General features: G+C 40.2%; 2 protein-coding genes across 6 annotated transcripts in view; both read left to right on the top strand.

Moving 5' to 3' along the window:
- The window catches only part of LOC121945453 (protein MTSS 1-like), a 58,254-nt gene extending 54,144 nt beyond the window's left edge, over positions 1-4,110 (top strand). For all 4 annotated transcript variants that reach the window (XM_042489623.2, XM_042489622.2, XM_088084054.1 and 1 more), the window contains one exon: positions 134-4,110. In XM_042489623.2, the coding sequence (XP_042345557.2) occupies positions 134-684 (551 nt within the window). In that variant the 3' untranslated portion in view covers positions 685-4,110. The remainder of the gene's footprint in view (positions 1-133) is intronic.
- Positions 4,111-4,589: 479 nt separating this feature from the next.
- LOC121945319 (transmembrane protein 65) overlaps positions 4,590-19,452 on the top strand; it is a 74,252-nt gene continuing 59,389 nt past the window's right edge. The window contains exons 1-2 of one of the 2 annotated variants that reach the window (XM_042489437.2): positions 4,590-4,816; positions 6,529-6,860. In XM_042489437.2, coding sequence (XP_042345371.1) covers positions 4,740-4,816; positions 6,529-6,860 — 409 coding nt within the window. In that variant the 5' untranslated portion in view covers positions 4,590-4,739. Of the gene's footprint in view, positions 4,817-6,001; positions 6,255-6,528; positions 6,861-19,452 lie in introns of those variants that run through there. The other variant, XM_042489438.2, reaches the window with a different exon arrangement.

The following is a 19,452-nucleotide window of genomic DNA, read 5'->3' as shown; positions in this document are numbered from 1 at the left end:
CTTCTTTCTCTTTATGTTTTTTATCATCTTGTTATTCTTGTTAATGAATAATAATATACTAAAATGTACTTTATTTGTAGTAAAATTAGATTTGTTAATGTCTCAAATTCTCATTTGTGTCTTATCATTGCAGGCCCCTGTTCTGGTCAGGGATTTTATTCTGGATCCAGCTCCCATAATGCCTCTGGCTCATACTCTACAGGCCATGGTCCAGTTATTGTCACCCCTGGGGTGGCCACCATCCGCCGCACACCCTCTTCAAAACCCTCCGCCCGCCGGTCCGGCTCCGTTGTGGGCACAGGCCCCATCCCTATTCGCACGCCAGTCATCCCAGTAAAAATCCCCACGGTCCCAGATATGTCTACAACAGTTAATGGAAGCAGGAGCGCAGAGGAGACGGGCGGAGGAAGAGGAGAAGAGAGCCCAGATTCTCCAACCTTTGCAGGAGGGGAGGACGCTGGCACGCTGCCTGTGATGTCCTGGAGCGGTCAGGCTACGACCAATCCTCCCACTGTACCTCAGCCCAGCCAGCAGCAGCAGCAGCTTCACCTTGAGACAGGACAGGAAGGAGGAGGACAGGAGGCGGGGGAAGAGTCAGAAGGCAACATGCTGGTGGCTATCCGCAAGGGGGTTAAGCTCAAGAGAACTCTCACTAACGACCGTTCTGCACCACGCATCGCATGATGACGTGACAGTAGAGTTATGTGAGCTGGTGTCACAGTAATGAGGCTCTCTGTTCATTGTTTGTAAATGAGGTCAAAGGCTTTAGAAAAAATATTGCTCATAGAAATGCGATGTACAGAATCAAAAGGCTTCTCATGAGAAATCTATCCTGTCCCACATGCAGTGTTTCTCATTCTGTAAATTTTCACTGCAGAAGCCATCTATAATGATTCTACAAAAAAAAAAAAAAAAGTGATGCCATCTTTCAGGTTCACATTTTCTGATTTGGCTTATGATACCTCAGAAAGTATATAAAGTCAGTTTATTAAAATGTTGGTTTGGACCTAAAGCGCATCACTGGCCCACTTGTAGATCCATGAATAAGTCAAGTAACTACATGGGCATTTACGAGTAGCAAGACAAGAACTAATTTCTCATAGAGGTCCTCGAAAAGCACTAAAATGTTTTTGCAAATCAGAGCCCAATGACAGTGTAAAAAATTAACAAGAGAGGGACAGAGTTGTATTACACTACAGTACGTACATTTCCTTAAGGGAGGCAGTAGACGTATTTTACACACACGTATCCAGTATTCTTCCTGAAGCAAAGGGTAGGACAAGGACAATGTGTCTGCCTCCTTTCAGTGTAAAAAGACACTGTATGATATGTGAAAACGCTCATTGTTTTAGTGCATTGTACCATCATTGGACAAATAAGCGTCCTAACTGCCTAGTGACTTGGCACAAGGAGCGCAATTACCAGTGTAAGTACTTCACAGCCTCAAGAGAGCAATATTCAGACGCACTATAAAGTCATGGCTCCAGTGGTCGGATTTTGATTGCACAGTTTGGGATCTCCTGAATTACAACAACGGCTTACTTGGAGGGTCGCCCTGACGGCTGCAGGAAGGTGCTGCGTTGTCAAAGCTGTCTGCCGCTCACAGTTCAAATACTAAATGCAGTATGTCCACAACACAGGCGGCAGTATGACCAATACAGAGAACTCCTCAGAAAGCAGAACTTCAATCAAGTCAAAGTTGAAGGAGATGACAGTGTGATTAAAGCATCACATGGTTGATGCCATGACATTAAGAGACACTACAAGTTTGCCTGTTTTAGTCGTTTTAGTATTTACATGATTTGTAAATAATTTTGCACGTCTCTGTTGGTGTGTCACACTTTTCCTTCTGCCTCCCCACGGTGCCACAGTCATTAAGTTTCACACGATTGATTTCATATAATGATCTTCAAAGCCCATTACATTGGATGTGAATTGGTTTTATTTTTCTGCATTTTTTCCCCAGTATGAATCTCATTTAATCTGCAATATCTACATGCTGAGCTTTGTAGAACTCCTCAGTTGTTTGTGTTTATATATATTAGCCCTTATAATATACATATATGTGTGTGTGTGTGTGTGTGTGTGTGTGTGTGTGTGTGTGTGTGTATATATATATATATATATATATATACATATATATATATATATATATATATATAAGCCCCTTCTTTTTTTGTAGCATTCATTAGCCACACTGCAACCTGCTGCACATTGATTGCTCATAACATTACTGATAAATGTCAAAGTACAGATGTGCCATGTCGAAACCTCAAGGTTAATTGAGATTTATATAAATATTATTAAACATTTTATAGAAGTTAATAAGGACACATGTTTTTGATGTTTTGAACGTTGCCATACTGGTTTTATTATACTGTCTGGTTGCTGTTATATTGCAGTCTTTGTTGTCTTCTTCGAAACGCATGTAGCATGCATGCTCGTTTCCTTTTGATTAATTAAGTTTTTACATCTGTCATTTCCAGTTCCGGTGTTTTGAGTTTCTGCAATTGCATCAAAGGTGACAAGTCCAGTACGTACATATTTTGCTACCTTAAAAATCAAAATCAACTGTATAATAAGAAACACATGACAGTAGGTACAATTTAAAATGTTCTGTTTTTCTGGGCAGTGAGGTGTTTTGCATATAAAGGCTTTGCCTCAGACTGCAGCGTTGTTAGACTATAGGCTGAAACATCCCTGATTCATAGTCTGTACTTTAATTTGCTTTTCAGTTCAAGCACTGTGAGACCATGGCTACTAAAAGATGTATGAAACTGTAAATGTTATTTAGCTGTATAAGTTAGTCCACGAACTCACACATTTTTAATTTATTTTCTTCTCCTCAGTCTTTAAATCCTGTTTTTTCTCAACCTATTTTTATACGTATATAAAATATCAGAGTAATAGAGTTCTTTCCGCTATGCATGCATGTATTTTGTGATGATGTGTTGTTCACGACCGTCCTGATATGTTTTTTTTAAGTCCCATATTTCACACATATGCATAATTGCACTGTATTTTAAGAATTGCATAAATGCTGACTGGTTTAAAATGATCAGCAGACACAACGAAGTGTGTTTCTCTGAGTTCCAGAAGTCTGCAACATTTTCAAAAGGTAAACAAGTCTTGGTTTTATAATGGAGAGGCCTGCATCAGTATTATAGGTTCATATTTTGGGACAAATGGTATTTGCATGATGCAGAGCTGCGTACGCCTCAGTTCAGTTGAGACACGGCATTTTCTTCAGAATGAGTTTTTTGAATCATCATTTTATCATTTTTAGAAATGAATACTTTTCTGTTAAACACATGTTTTGGAGCAGCTGAGCTGAGAGCGTACTGATAACAGCCCTGATATGAAGTTTGCTGGAACAGATGGCGAAATGCAAATTTGAATGTTTGTGACCCAGTTATTTACAACTGATTTCAGGTAACATGTTATTGAACATCTGATCTTATTAAATTTGAACAAATTATGTGCTGCCCACAATGTCTGACCTGCGTTTTCCAAAGACATCTTAGCATGAAAATCCAGTCTGTTTCTATATAATAAGGACGTTTCTTATGTATGAAATTCTACAACGGCAAAAGGAGGAATGACATAAGCAATATCGTCTCTGTGCTAGAGTTAAAACCGTAGTGCGAACAGGGGGTGCACCACAAACCACTTGCTTACAGCACTGTTTGATTTCAACAGAGATAAATATTTCTGCTCAGATGTTTCTGGAAAACCAGTATTCAGTCTTTCATATTATTGATGATGTTAATATTTTTTGTTTGTTTTTTTTTTGGCCGTCCACCTGTCTAAAAAATATATTACCAACCTGTAATTTCCATATTTAAATTGCTAGCATAAATATATATATTATATCAGAGATGCCAGTATATCCTATGAATAAGAAGTTTATAGTTTGAGGGTTTGAAAGTACAGTTAAACCTGGATTCTAGTTTAGTTTTTAGCTTATTATTCCTCCTGAGGAGAGTTGACCTCTCTTGTCTGTCCCTGTACAGTTCAACAGGCTATGATGCAGTTTGTTTCAGGAAGTAAAAGGTTGTTATTTTTTGTGTAATGACAGCTTTAGCAATATAATAAAAAATATAAATTTTGCTTTGGCTCACTAACTTCTTGAATGTGTTTGTGTGCGACTTCTGTGTGTATCAAGCGATCAGTTTTTTATCTTGCATTCATCACTGAACTTTGGTGAATAGCTGAATAAAAACAACCTCACATCAGCATCCGTATAATAGCTGTTCTGGAGCTTTCTACCATATTGCACAGTCCTCATTAGCAGATTGCATTAATCGTGCAGCGATGGTAATGCACATTGTTGGGAAAGCGTTTGTGGAAGTATCAATTTTCAAGCTTCCAATTATTTCACACTGGAAGAAGTTGAACTACAGCAAAGCTGCACCTGGAGAGAAATCTAGTGTGGTAAACCAAAGCTACTCAAAAAAAGTGGTTCAAACTACTTTGCAAAAATAACCTCTCAGTGAGCCTTTTCTCTATGCAGACATTTGACTTGTGATAGGATAAGCACAGCTGTTCCCAATAACACTAATGACGGCTCTGTTAGCTTTGTTTTTACATACAACGGCCATCAGTCAGACACCTGCCTTAAAGCTCAGAGCATGTGGGATATTGCACCAAACAGGATTACTCAGTTTGCCAGCTAACTTCTGAAATAGTGTCCAATCAAACAATTTTTTAAAAATGTTAACAAATGGCAGTAATCACTTATGACAATTTGTGGCCAAAGGGGGCTCAATTATGGTATAGAAGAGGCAGTGAAATGTGGTTGTTTTGTGCCTCTGAGGTGAGTTTTGGATTTTTTTTTATAATTATTTTCTTTTTTGTATCTTCTTGTGGTTGTTTTATGTCTCTGTCTACTCCTTTTTGTGTCTCTTTGGGGGCATTTTGCATCTCAGTTTTTTTCTGTCTGTTCAATTTGTGTCTTTCTGGTCCTTTGCATCTCTTTATGGTATTTTTGTGTTTCTGTAATTGTTTGTGTCTCTTTGATGTCTTTTTGAGGACATTTACCTAAGTGATATTCTAAAGAGTGACTTTAACTTCTACCAGAATCTTTTTCTGGTAAGATATTGGCACTTTTACTTCAGTGTAAGCTCACAGGTACTTCATCCATTACTGGTAGTTGCTGCACAGTGAGCTTTGTGATCAGTTGATTGATTGTGACAAAGCTTTTACACATGCCCATCCTGAAAATAATGTTGGATATTGAGTTGGAAATAACGTCATGCACAGGCCCAAATGTAACTGATGAGCAGGATAACACGGGTTAAATGAATACAGTCTCTATTACCTTACATTAGCATTTAAACCGATGATGTGCTTAGTTTTGTCCACCAGGGGGCGCACTTGTCTTTAACACCCAGACATGGTTCATAGCTTCTAGTCGCGTAATGCATCACTCCTCCCACAGAGGCCTGAAAAACTCTACTAATCAATAAAGTGCAGCTAAAACAATGAATCTGCCAATCTCCCACACAGAGGACCTTATGTAAAACATACATGAACCAAGCTTTAGATTATGAGTACAAAGACGCCTTTTCCTCTTTTTGTCTAAAGTTCAGTTCTCCTCCTCGGAACACATAACTTCCACATGGTGTCATATTTTCCTGGGGTGTGGACCGTACTGTTTGGATAAATAGTTCAAATGCCCCACGTGCATAATAGCTGAGGGAGGGATGTGCACACACCCAAACAGACAAACACACACTCCCATTATTAAAGCAGAATACTATATGAAACTATTTTTTTATTTTTATTTTTTTGAAATATCAGCTTAGACACACTGATTAGGTATAAAGTGACCAACTTAAACACGCAGGTCCATATTCGTGTTTTATTGTTATGACAGAGGTACTGTAGTATGTCATGAATACAGCTGACTGCTCTTGTGTACTGAATGTACGTACGCGTGGCGGTGCCGTCAGAGTTACGCACGGAGGAAAGCAGCGCTGCTATTGGAAAATATTTTCGGGGCTGCTGGCCGCTGACGTGCCCTCCCATCCGCCTCACACCATCCTGTCAGCCAGGGGTTACAGCAGCACGGAATATGCTCGCAAATATGTGATTTTGTACAAATCCTATTCGCAGTCAGGTGATTGAGGTCGCGTGCGGACATCGACAACATCTCACCGCCGGTAAAGAAGAAACGTGCGCGCGGAGCAGCTCGTGTATTTCTACGGTTCCTTGTGGAGGTTGTTGGACGGGACAGCGGAGCATCGACTGAGGTGCGTCCGATAAGACAAGTTGTAGTTTGATTTTTGGGCAGCGGTCGCGGTCTTTTGACGCTTTATATTTCTCAAAAGGCACATACAATAGGCTCGTTGATAAATAATGTGTATTTTTATGCCAGCCTCGTGTTTAGTCCTTAAATAACCCAGGCTGCCTCCAAGGTGAGGATGTGTAGGATGGTCTCATGTTAAATTACAGCAGAATAATATTTCATCGTGCAGGCTCAAAGTGATGACCGGGCCTGTTGTATTGTCCACTGTTCTCCACCAGGTCCCCGGTGTATTGCTCTACCTCCATCCCAGCGATGCTGCCCTGCCTGCGGAGAGTCCTGCGGCCCGCTCTCTCTCTGAGAGCCGGGACTGGGTCGGCCACAGCCGGACTCAGCAGCCACCAAACAGCCGCCGCAGCGCGGCTCGCCTCGGAGCCTCCTCTGTCCATGCTGGTGCAGCGGTGTAACCTGGGAACTCACCCGCTGAAGGAGCCCGTGGAGCCCCTCAACTCGCCCCGGGGAGCCAAGGAGTTTATTTATACTCTTCATCCGTCTGAGAGGACCTGCCTGCTGCGAGAACTGCACAGGTTCGAGTCCATAGCCATAGCTCAAGGTAGGTGATGTGCTAAATGTAATACAGCAGGAAAATCAGTGGAAATGCACTTACTGCAAGTCATGAGTGGTGTTCAATATACAATATAGCAGATCATCTGATGTCTTCATCACAAAATGTCTGCTTTTGGATTTCATATATTTCAGTTATATTTTTATCAAAACACTGCTTCATGTTTATTATAGCCAAGGATATTTATTTAAGTTTACTCGAACTGTTCCCATTCCGTTTATACAAAACATATTTATGTGATCTTTTTTTTGAATAGATAAACTTTTGATTTCAAATATTTCAGTGAGATTTAGTCAAAATATTGCTTCCTATTTACGGGGGCCAAGAATCTCTTTTATTATTATTTTTAAGTTTACTCAATTTGTTCACATTCAGTTTATACTAAGCATATTTACATTAAATTTTATTATTTGAATAGACACATTTCTGATTTTATATATTTCTGTTCCATTTTACTTAAAAATATTGCTTTGTGTTTCATTTCAATCATTTTTTGAATGTGCTCTATTAGAATAATTCATAATTGATGATTATGGTTTTGGCATCACAGTCTCCATAATCTGCAGGCCATAGTTAAATCTCTCATGCACACTTGACAGCAGTTATCTCTGGGGTTAGATATTCACCTGTCAGCATAATCACAATGACTTATGCAGTTCCAGGTTGGGATGAGATAAAGTAACCTCAAGTGTGGTTATGAGTATAATATTGGTAACATCACAGCTTTGATTTTGATCTCCTGATGGGTAACCGAAGTCTAAAAAAAAGTTGAAGTTGCAGTACAAAGTCTAGTTTCTCTAAAACATCATACCATAGTTCCACAGAGGACAACTAATCTCTGTGTGTGCAGCCAACCCTGACCTCTGACCCCTGACCTCCCTGAGAGGAGAATCTATTGGCAGAAATCAATACAGGATAATGCCTCGCCATCATTGTAATTCTTATTTCCATAAGCAACACTCATACAGTATTCCAGTAGGGAGTGGACTACAGTATCCCTCAGCACCTACGTTTATAGTTGTTGTGGCTTTCTGATGAAATGTATGGATGTGCAGATGTTTAAATATGCTATCAGATTATTTCCAAATTCATTTTTTCCAACAAAACATAAGAATGAAATAATGAGGCTGAAAGAGAAATACAGTTGATGTCCCACAGACACTGAGAAAAAGACGGAAGTGGGCCAATCAATACCCAGACTGAGGAGAGTAAAGGGACGGAACGAGGGAAGACATGAGTGATGATGAGGAGGCTCTGCAGAACACGAGGTTGTCTCTCAAGGAGTATGCTGCCCTGAGCTCCTGTCACCCTTCATATTTCTCTCCAGCAATAAAGACTTAAAAATAGATCCTCATAATTTTTGTCTAATGGCTTTGCGTTGCCTCCCTGCCACTGTTGGATATTGAATTTGAATGAACAATGCAACTCCACAGCTATTGAAAAATGAGTACATTCAGGAAACTTAATCAATACCCTTTTCATATTGTCAGTGAAGATATTGATGAAAAATAGATCCACTGTGCTGAGCCTGAGAATTGATGATAAAAGATTAAGTATTGTTGTTTCATACCTGCAGGTTGCAAGGGAGTTTATAGAGTTTGCCTTGTTTACTGTAGTGGCTTGTGATGGACAGATGATTCCCTTTTTGTGGGACACTCTGCAGGGTAGCTGCTGATATTTCTGACCTCAGAAGGTTTCATGTCAGAATAATCCTGGGCTCCCTTAAAGGAGCACTGTGTAGAATTTAGTGGCATCTAGTGGTGAGAAGTGCAGATTGCAACCAGCTGAAACTTCTCTCATGTGCCAAGCGTAAACTTCTGTTTAGGATTCCTTCAGTGTTCATTGTTCATAAAGTTTTTACCAAGGGGATCCCTCCTCCAGGACGGACAGACGTGCAATAGATGTCATAAATAATAATTAAATTACAGTACTGACATAAAGGAAAGTATTTAAACCTTAGAACCATGAGCAAATTGGTTTGATTTCTTTGGAAACCATGGGGGGGAAAGGCAATGAGCAACTTGGCATTTATATATTGAAAGTTATGTCACAGAGTTATTTATATTTTTAAGAATCTTTTCAGTTTCATTGTTTGTTTGTTTTGATAACTTTTAGGTAATTTTCCTGCACTTTTTCCTTATTTCTTGTTAAGTTTGGGGTAATTTGCTCAGGTCTCAAGGGCTAAAATCAGTAAAAACACTGAATAAAGCACATTAAAAAGTTTTTCCTATGTTGTTCGGCTCTTTGCTGCTGCTTACTATGGTGGCTGATGCAAACATGCAAAAATTAGAAAATGTGAATGGCACCATTAAGCCAGTGTGTGGCTTATCCATTCTGGGCTACTGTAAAAACATAGCAGTGCATCATGGTGGACTCCCTGGATGAGGACCTGCTCTGTATTTAGGTATAAACAGCTCATTCTAAGGTAATGAAAGAAGGACCATTATTATTTTCAGGTGATTATACAGTAAAGAAAATGCAGACAACACAACATACTTATTATAATATATTCTCATCTCTGCCAATATATCCCCCTAAATCCTACACACTGGACCTTGACACATATAGCAACCGACTGCTGAATGTTGAGCATATATGCATGAGTTGCTATGAATAGCATCATGTACTGTTTCTTCTAGGCTCGGAAAAACAATCAGCAACGACTTGGGAAAATCACAGCACAGACTGTCATTGTTAATAGAAGCTCTGACACTGTGGCTTGAAAAGATATAAATGGCTCTGTTCAGTTGTTCTGCTTTTTCGCCTTTTATGTTGTCAAAGGAGGTTTTTCCAGAGAGAAAAACATAAACAAAAGCTGCACCATTTATCTGTTTGCAGATATCATTATTCATTCTCCATATGAACATGTGTCAAAAAACATAAATAAAACTCTGAGAGGGAGGCATGCTACCGTCAGTTACAGTGGGATGGTATTGATTCTTTACATGATTGATCAGGTCAGTCAGTCACGTCTCTCCACGTGCATGAAAACATGTCAGTGACGCTCTGCTGACTGACAGACACTTAAGTGGTTAAAATAGTAATTTTCACAGTGAGAATAATGTTGAACTTGGTTTATACAAAGACAGTGGCAATAGTTGTGAAGTCTCACAGTGTCATCTAACGGTAATAGTGCTAAACAGACCAACAGTTTTATTGACAAAACCATCGTATTTTGTTATGTTCACACCTTTATTGATAATTATCACCACAAGAAGATGCGACCAAGTTCGATTCCAACTAAATTGTTTTCCTCATTGCAAGAGGATATGAAAAAAAATCAGTTTGTCTATCGCCTGATTTGAAATACCTCTCCCTGCCTCATTCCCCCTCTGTCTCGAGACTCGGGGGACAGAGAGATTTGTAGAAACCAACAACCCCTCATTAGGCGGCGTTTCAATAAGATTCTCCATGCTCCGTGCTCGTAATAGTACATCATTATTTTCCTGACGGATGTGGCTCATCCAAATGCTGGGAGCCTCCCCCTGTGCAATATCAACATTGAGGAAATAGAGCTAAATCCCTCATGAGACTCATGATTGCGGATTTTATATTGCGACAAAAAGCAAAGGGTCGCACTCATACTGGACCACTGGAACAATGTGCACTTAGTGACTAGAAAATCATAATTTAAGACTATTCATATCCATAAAGGATAGAGTGGCATGAAAATGGAAGGATGTATTACGAACTTGAGTCAGATTTTGAACTTCCAATCCCCTCCTGTGAAATGTACCAGTGGATAAATGGATAGACATCGCTGGGTTAATTTACAACTTCATTTTATTTAGGATTTAAAACCACCACAAATTCTTCATTTGAGGATAGCAGGATAATGTGACTTAGTGTTCTGAGGTGAATGCATGTAGAGGAAACTTACTTTCCTCCGCTCTCGCCCATGGGGCCTGCCTGGCTGGAGCTCGCTGACATCCTCACCTTCACGCTATAAACCCCCTCAGGGATTGTCTTACCTACTGTATTTGCAGGGCTGCAGAGTAGCTGAATCAGTGATTGCTGGACCAGTCGACTCACTCTCTCAGCACCTTGGCAGCTGAGAGATTGATTTTTTCAGACAGGAGCTTATCTGCATCCATCATCTTTCCACCCAGAGGCTGCCTGACATGTGAGGCAAAGCCCGTATTTTTCCTGAAGTTTTGTGCAGGTGGGACGAATGGTGAGAAAGCTGGACGTCTGGCTGTGGTTAAAGCTCCTGAAATATCTTTGCACTGGGCAGTCCTCAGGCTTAATGGAGTCTACTGCAGTGTTGCCATGCTGGATGTGGCCATGTTTTTCGAATGAATTTACCTTTATTATAGATTTTTTGTAAGATACTTGCTTGAGCATTAAGCTAGTTTACTTGCCACTCTGTTTTTCCAGTGCATTGTTGAGCAGCTGTGTCTCAGGAGTAAGAGTTGCTCGTCCAGATTGTTGGTCGATCCCCAGCTCCTCCAGTCTGAATGTTAAAGTACCCTATGGCAAGATACTGAATCACAAATTGCTCCCAATGGTGGTGCTATCAGTGTGTGAGTGTGTGAGAATGTTTAACCGATGAGCAGGTGGCACTTTGTTTGGTAGTCTCGGCCACCAGTGTATGAATTAAGTGGATAGGGGAATGTGGTGTTCTGTATAAGCGCTTTGAGAGGTCTGCAGACACAGAGCACTATTAGCATTCATTGTGAGTGGTATAGCTGTTCTTATGGATTTCTTGCCAAATAAGAAATCTAATATTAACTTTCCTTTTAGTTTCATATTTGGTCTCCACCAAGTCCTTTAGCTGCTTAATGCTCCACTGTGTTCACCCAGCAGTTGCTAACTTTGTCCCTCTGCTGTTTGTGGTAGCACAAAGCCTGTTTTTTGCTGCAGTTGGAAATAAGTTAATGTCCCACAACAGGGAAGTTGTGGGCCATAATATTAAAACGAAGAGTTGAAAGATAAAACACTGCAGAGCTGAGGAGAACTGCAGAGTAGGTAGAAAATGTTCTGTTTGCCACAACAAACAACCCCTTTCACATCTGCTCCATTGTTCAGAGCAGAGTGTACTGGAAAAGCAGTAGTGGTGGTTTAGAGAGTGGATATGGGAAGGCTTTGAAAATATACTTTGTTGTTTTTTTGTTTTTTGTTTTTTGTTTTTTTTCAGATTTGAAAAATTTGCTCACCATTCTTTTGACCTGGTGGCACACAGTCTGCAGTCAGCTTTAATTTGGATCTTCTGTTTTAATGTCAAACAGCTTTTTTAGGCATTTCCCCCATGTCTGTTTTTTTTGTGATGGCTAAAACTCCATTTTTTCTAAATGGAGCACAGAGCATGTATTTAATCTTAAGTCCGAAATAATCACAACTATTGGGCTTTAATACTTTAATACTGAGTGCCAGAATTAGCACATTTGGGACCCTTGCCATGCTTCCCCTAGAACCCACTGACCCTCACCCAAAACTAAGATTATCTCTTATATATTGTACTTTTACAAACTATAACGAGCACTAATGACAATACTTGGCACCCCCTCTTTAGATGGTCACCTATGTTGCCTATTGGAAGATCCACTACTCGCAATACATTTCTATTGCTGTTGCTAATTCCCTCTTAACTCAGTGTAATGTAATGCAAAGTTGAAGGCTGCTAAGCTGGGTTTTCTTTTTGCCTTTTGTAGATTCTGTGTCCAAATTTCCAGTAATCACATCCCCACCCCCTCTATTGCTTTTAAAACTTTACCCTCCAGAAAAAACACTGAGCATTTCAGAGACAGAGACTAACAGCCAAGATCCTCCCTAGGACTAGATATTTGTTAGAGTGGAGACAAGACCAGGGTTAGAAGAAAAGAATTTGTACTGGAGGTCATACAGAAGTACATAACTCTCTTTTTATTTGAGGTACATTTTAGAGGTTCGAAGACCTCTTGTAGTGTTTTGAAATACGCTGTTCTCAGAGAAGTATGAGGAGAGGCGTGTGAAGAAAACAAGGTGAAGGAGCAGAGAGGAGTAAACACACAGAAAGAGAAGAGACGGAGAGGAGAAAAGTAAAAGCTGTGAGGGAGCTCTAATAACCAAGACTGGTGACATTTAAAGTATCAATACCAATTTTAGTCTTCTAAGACAATTTGCTGAGTTTTTTTTTTCAACTCAACTCAACTCAAACCAGAAAGCCAGGAAGAACAAGATATGAGCTCATGATATCTCCAAAGTTTAACAGAGAGGTGTTTCAAAGACATGAAGATCAGACCCATCAGGGACATTTTGTGGTTTGCTGTCAGGACAGTTGAGAAGCACAAAACTCATCAAGGGAACAAAAGCAAAGTTGAAAACATTTGTGCCCTACAGTGCAGATTAAGTGTGGGTCCTGATGACTCATTGTCATGTTTAAGATGTCAGTAGCCCTTTTAACACAAAGGTTGTGCTATCTGTGATGCTGCTACCTCTCTTGCCTGCCTAAAGGCGAAACAGTTCTGTCCTCTAATCCCGTGACTGTACCTTTTTATAGAAGATGGTGAGGCAACATAACTGCGTAATAGTCCTGCATGATCAGGCACTGTAAAAGAGGCTATAATTATGCTGTCAGAGACCACTTAAATGATTATTACACGGTCCCTTGCACGGCAAAGAAAATAATGTCTGGGGTGAAATATAAATATTTTAAACAAATAAGCAGCTAATACTGGGACTGGGATATTGAGATCAAACTAAGATGCAATTAATTATTAAGTTAGGAGATGGTGCCCTTGTGATTGTTTACTGTGAGAGTATAATAATGATAGAGAAGAGAGAGAGAGAGAGAGAGAGAGGAAATAAAAGGGCCTCACTGTGATGATGAGATATTGTAATAAACCCTGTTTTCACTAAATTAGATTCACTTACTTAACTACTAACGTTATTATTTCAACACATGTGAACTCAAGCAGGAACCCTGTGGTATTTAACACTGTACAGTTTATAAACCATGCAGAGGGCACTATCTAAAAAAAGAAAGGATCAAATGATGATCTATGCCCATTTTTTGTAAAATTAGGAAAATCTATTTTCACACTCAGTCAGGCAACATATATTTGCAAAGTTATTGTTCTTGTTCACTTCATAAACATGTGGGAGTTACCCCCAGATTCTTATAATATGGACTAAAGTACAGAGAAATGAAGCAATGATTTTGTAGTGAGAGAAAAGAGAGATGCAGCAGAAATATGAATGAATTAGCAAGCAGAGATCCTTCTGCTCCATCTGGTCCGCTGTGATCATCAGTTACTGAGTGACTCAGTGACATCCTCTACACTGAGGCGGTTTTCCCACAGGCCTGCTGGTGAAGAACAAAATGTGAAAGGAGGCAAGCTACAAGAGTTTTCCCTTCATGGCTCAGAGGAAGGAGAAGTACTGCAGAGGGGATGTTAATTGGAGATGCAAAAGAGGAGAATGAGCAGCAAGAGGAAGGTGGATGTCTGGATGTTCTTTATGACTTTGTTTTGTTTTTCACCTCAGTGACCCCTCTAGGCTGCAGTTACAAATCTTAGGGGCATAAACAAGCCTCCTTTTCCTTTCATTTTCATCAAACAACCCGTGTTACTTTTGACTTAAATTTTTAAATTCCTCTTAGTCTTCTCGATTTCTTCTTGAACCATGAGCAGATTCAGCGGGTATAATGAATCCAGGATCAAGGCTTTGATCCTCTTTCCTCGGGTTTGTCTGTTTCGAAGGGAGGCTCTTATAGTTTCCATGCTGAATGCATTGCTTTCACTGTGCCTGGTGATATTATATTCCACCTTTTATGTTGAAAGGGGAAGCCACATCCTCACTCACTGCCTCTCAGATTATAGCCTTTGAGAGCATCTTTTCATTCTTCATCCTGCGTCAGCTCATACAGTTTCATTGTAATGCTAATTCACACACACTGCTGCATAATGGCAGTCCATGGTGACATTTACCCTGCTGTGACCCAAACAAAAGTGACACTCCTCTGTGGGGTATAAAAAAAAGTTTGGGCATCAGAACTGTTGAACATGTGAGAGTCACTATTATGAGGCCGCCATCACATTTGTTTAATGAGAAGTAACAGTGATTCTCGTTGAATTACTCGAAGTAGTAAAGTGCCAGACTGTTAGTTCTCTTGCTGTCCAGTGGAAGCTGTTACTGAGACATTTGTCTGGTAATAAAGCACCATTCATCAACAAGACTGTGAAACACGCTGTGTGTATTTATTGAGGGCAGTTTGCTGCCAACCACAGAGCTGCAGCCATTAATAACTAATCAGTCTCAGCGTGCCGAGGAGATTTCAGACTGAGTGTTTTTTTTATAGGAAACTTTTCTAAACTGCAGTGGGTGCTGAACTTGCTCGGCTTGTGACCCTCCAAAACGATTAAAGGTCCAGCGTGTATGATTTAGTGGCATGTAGGGGTGAGGCTACAGAACTGAAACTTTTTCAGTGTGCTAAGCATGTAGGAGGACAGCACGTTCTCATCCCAAGTCACATATCACCACTTTGCCAGTATACTTTCGCGTCTAGAAATTACACTCAAGGTATCTGTTGTTGACCCTCTAGGATGCCACAACCATAACCGGATGTCAACAAAAGCATATGGTTAGGCTTAGGCAACAAAGGAACACGTTGTTAAGTTGATTTAAAAAAAAAAACCATAATGGTTTGGTTCTACATTCACATGGGAAGTGAGCACGTGACTCCTGGGTGAAAGTCCAGAGTTTGTTGGACCCATCCACCACCACTCCTGCCCTATAGGGACCTTCCAGCTCCTTACATTACAGCATTACTGGCAGCTATTCAACCCGAAGCTGTCCAGCGGCAGATCATACGGTCACTAGATTACATCCGGTTGTATTATGAATTGACACCACTTTTGCGCATATCATTCGGCACACCAGGTGCCGTCTGGCTAGCAGTAGCAAATCATAACACAGCAAAAGGTTCTGTCTGGCCCCTTTACAAACTAACCACCTGGTGGTGTGTCATACTGCATTGAAAGGTGGCTTTTGATGTGCATACGTGCATCAGTTGCTATTCACACACACACATGCATAGGATATACTGTAGATACAATTGATAAATATCAATCTCAATGTTATGTTAATATTACTGCTATTGTGTACTGTCCAAATATTTGGACAAATTCTATTTTTATGCTTGATAAACAGTCTCAAGAAACAAACACATGCACACTAGAGCATCAAGAGACATTTTTAAGATTGAGACAAGTGACAAAAAACAAAGTAAAAAAGGCCAGAACAAGCTTAAAAACAAAACAGTCCTTATAAGAAATTCTTGGGATAACAGAAATGCTGCCGCCGTGAGCAGAACAAGCCTGACGTGGAGCCAGAGGAACCACAGGTTGTGGTCCTGGGGGAAACACGGGTAGCTGTGGCCAGCAGGACTTCAGAAGATAGCGGCCGAACCCGTAAACCTTTGGCTGAAATCTACTGGGATCAGCCTCCTAAAGAGAAAGAAGACCTACAGCCAGGAGCTCAGTGTGATCCACCGCTGAAAAGGCTCAAAACCTGTGAGGCCAGCTGCGACGCCTGAGGACCCACAACCTGATGTGGCCCCTGAGGAATCACAGGTGCCTGGCCTGGACAGCAGCAGTGATGAAGATACTTGCAGGCCAGCAGCAGCCAGTGCTCCACTGAAGGATTTCTCTTTACTGACAGGGATAAAATGGTAGAAGCCCCTGAGCTGGAGGTCATGGGAGATGAGCAGACCACCAAAGTCAAAATAGAGCAGGTGGCTTTGCTCACTGAGATGGAGCATCTGAGAGAAAAACTCCAAACTCAGTCATCTTTTAATGCTGGAGCAGAAATGAAACAGGAGACGATGATCAATATCCTTCAGCCGGATTTAAATGAGAGGGCGAGCACAGAAAACGAGGCTTCACATGAAGTTAGTAATGTGGAGGAAGCTCTTGAATGAGGGAGGGCTCGTCGAGCAAAGTGGAGACCTCCCCAGCCAATCAGAGGGAGGGAAACGGCAGACTGGTGGATGTGCTGGTCCAGGCAGAGGAGGACATAAAGATGACACACCAGTGAGAAGAGGCGAAGTCCTGTCTCTTCCGATCTATGAAAGACCAACAGGCCCTGAACCACCAGAGACCACTTAAGGGACGCCAGTTGTCGATCTTGTGCAACAGATGACCGAGATCGACAACAAGCCTAAAAAACATTCTCTGTGATAAAAACTGAACTGGACTGGACTGAACTCTGTCCCTGTAAACTTCTGTGTGTCTTTACAGAAAACAAACTAAATAAAGGTATAAAATGTAATTAAATTACAATAACTAAATTAAATTACATTAATATAACTACAATATTTTTTGACATAAGAGTTCTGAGTTTTGCTACTGTATATTTACATTAAACACAGCAGTGCTGGAGAAAAAGATGCAAAAGCTGTCTTGTCTTTGCAATTGTGTCTCTCATAGTATTTTCTCTGAATACATTATATTTAATAATAATAATTATTAATTTTACCTTAAGCAGCTAAAATTGATCTTTTTTTCATATTCTCAGTGTATAAACTGTCAATGCGAGAGGTTTCGCTCACTTTGTGCTGTCTTGTTATATAATTTTTAACATTAGGCTATTCCAAAAATGGTCAAACTGATGGACTTATACCTACGCATATTCATACCTCCTGTAAAGCATCACAGCTATATTAGCTTCTCAAAAAAAGGGAAAAAAGTGGGTAGACTTGTAGGCATGTCAAAAAGTCATTTAAATACATGTTTTATAAAATTACACATTTACACCTATTTGTTTTTGTGGATTATGCCATGTGCACAATGAATTTTCCTCAAAACAAGACAGTTTTAAGCCTCTGGTACTACAGTGTAACATTTCCCATCTGGCAAAGCTGGTCCTAAACTTGTTTTGCTTCAGTCTCACCACTCTCATCGGTAATTCACAAGTTAATCAGGCGTGGTAACATTTGCAGCTTGTGCAGTTAAACCTGCTGTGTAATCCATCACACTCATTTGTTTTTTGGCTTTGGAAAGCTAAATAAGAAGACTCAATGTACCTTGTTTTAGTCACAAACTTTTTTTTTGTTTCTGTTTCTCTGTGACCCCCAATAAATTATATTTAACTGAATTGAATCACACAATATGTAATTTTACAAACTGCACTTCTGTTTACTCCCTGTCAACTCTACATTAGCTCTGCATGACTGCATATGGACTTGCCCTTTAACTTGCGTTTGCAATCCATTCACCCATTTACAGTAGCAAACAATTAATGTATGTAAAAATGTAAATACAGAACCTCTAAAAAACCACTGTTTTAATATTCTGTTAGAAGACACTTTTCTAGACAAGAATAAAGTTTCTTTTACATGTTTTGAATCTTCTTAAGAGAATACATCAAGGCCAAGTTTAACCAGAAAAAACATTATAAATGCAGCCCAGTCTGTGACATTGTCTCCAGTTGGCAATCTGGAAGACAATTAAAATTTTATGATTCAGAAATATGAAAGTGAGGAGAAAAATAACTGCATATGGCTCTTCTTTCCTGTGAAATGTAGACAGATGGATCAAGGCATGAATCAAATTACCTGGCTACCACAGAAGCCCAGGTAATATTATTATGCGCAGCAGGATGTGTTTGATATTCAAGGTGGCGTTTGTTTTTTGTGAGCCTGTCCATTCGATCATGAGGTCATGATCTTAAGAGAGAGCGTAAGAGACAGGGATGGATCATTTCCTGGTTTTTTCTTTTCATGGGACAATGTGACCTCTAAAGACAACACACACTCACTTTTTGTCATCTCCAAACTGTTTTCGCTGTTCTCTCTTTTGCCTCCTCACTCACTGTCTTTTTCCTCTTATCTCTCCTACTCTCGGTCTGTTCCTCCCTCTCATACTTCCACGAGATGTACAATAACACACTACACATCATACCTCCCTGTTTTCACCTTGGTTTGTACTGGGCCTCCCATAGCCTTCTCTAAGTGACCTTGCTATACAGCTGCAGATCTCACTGCAGTCCCACAAGAATATAAAGTCAGCATTTTAAAGATATTAAAGTTGATATTTCTCTCAAGGCCTATAGTTACCGCTTTGTTATACTTCTAGGTTGAACTTGGGAAGATAGTAAGTTGCTTACATTGCTGGCCCTGCTGTTTGATGCTGGGGATGTAGAGCACTGTCAGTTTTCAGAACATTTTTTTTTTGCTGAATGGACATTTTTCAGGTTTAAATTTATGAGTCATTCTGTGAGTTTGCTAAGGTTAAGAGTAGGTGTGCTCAAACTGATGAAATGATGGTTTATATTGTACGGGTGCGGTTTCCACAACTCCAGTTTGGAAAACAGAAGGTGCTGATCAATATGTACAGAGCTTATACAGTGCAAAATGTACCTAGCTGCACTGTCGTAAACAATAGACTGGTAAGCATTGCAACCAGAAGTTTTACTGCATAACAATCGCAAATGTTGTAAGCGGCTTTGTCACAGCTCTTGCCACTCTACGGATTCAAAATAGTTTGTGCCACCATCTCACTGTAAAAGCAATTTTCCCTGCCCCTCTTCCTTTACAGTAACATGCAGCAAAATAGAGGGCAGCCAACCATAAAGATGCAGTCGTTCCACAATGAACAGAGGC

Source organism: Plectropomus leopardus, chromosome 11, assembly GCF_026936395.1.
Source record: "Plectropomus leopardus strain MGB_pleo_1.0 chromosome 11, ASM2693639v1, whole genome shotgun sequence".
NCBI classification, from domain to species: domain Eukaryota; kingdom Metazoa; phylum Chordata; class Actinopteri; order Perciformes; family Serranidae; genus Plectropomus; species Plectropomus leopardus.
The sequence above is the reverse complement of the archived record's forward strand: the minus strand, read 5'-3'. Positions and strand labels throughout refer to the sequence as shown.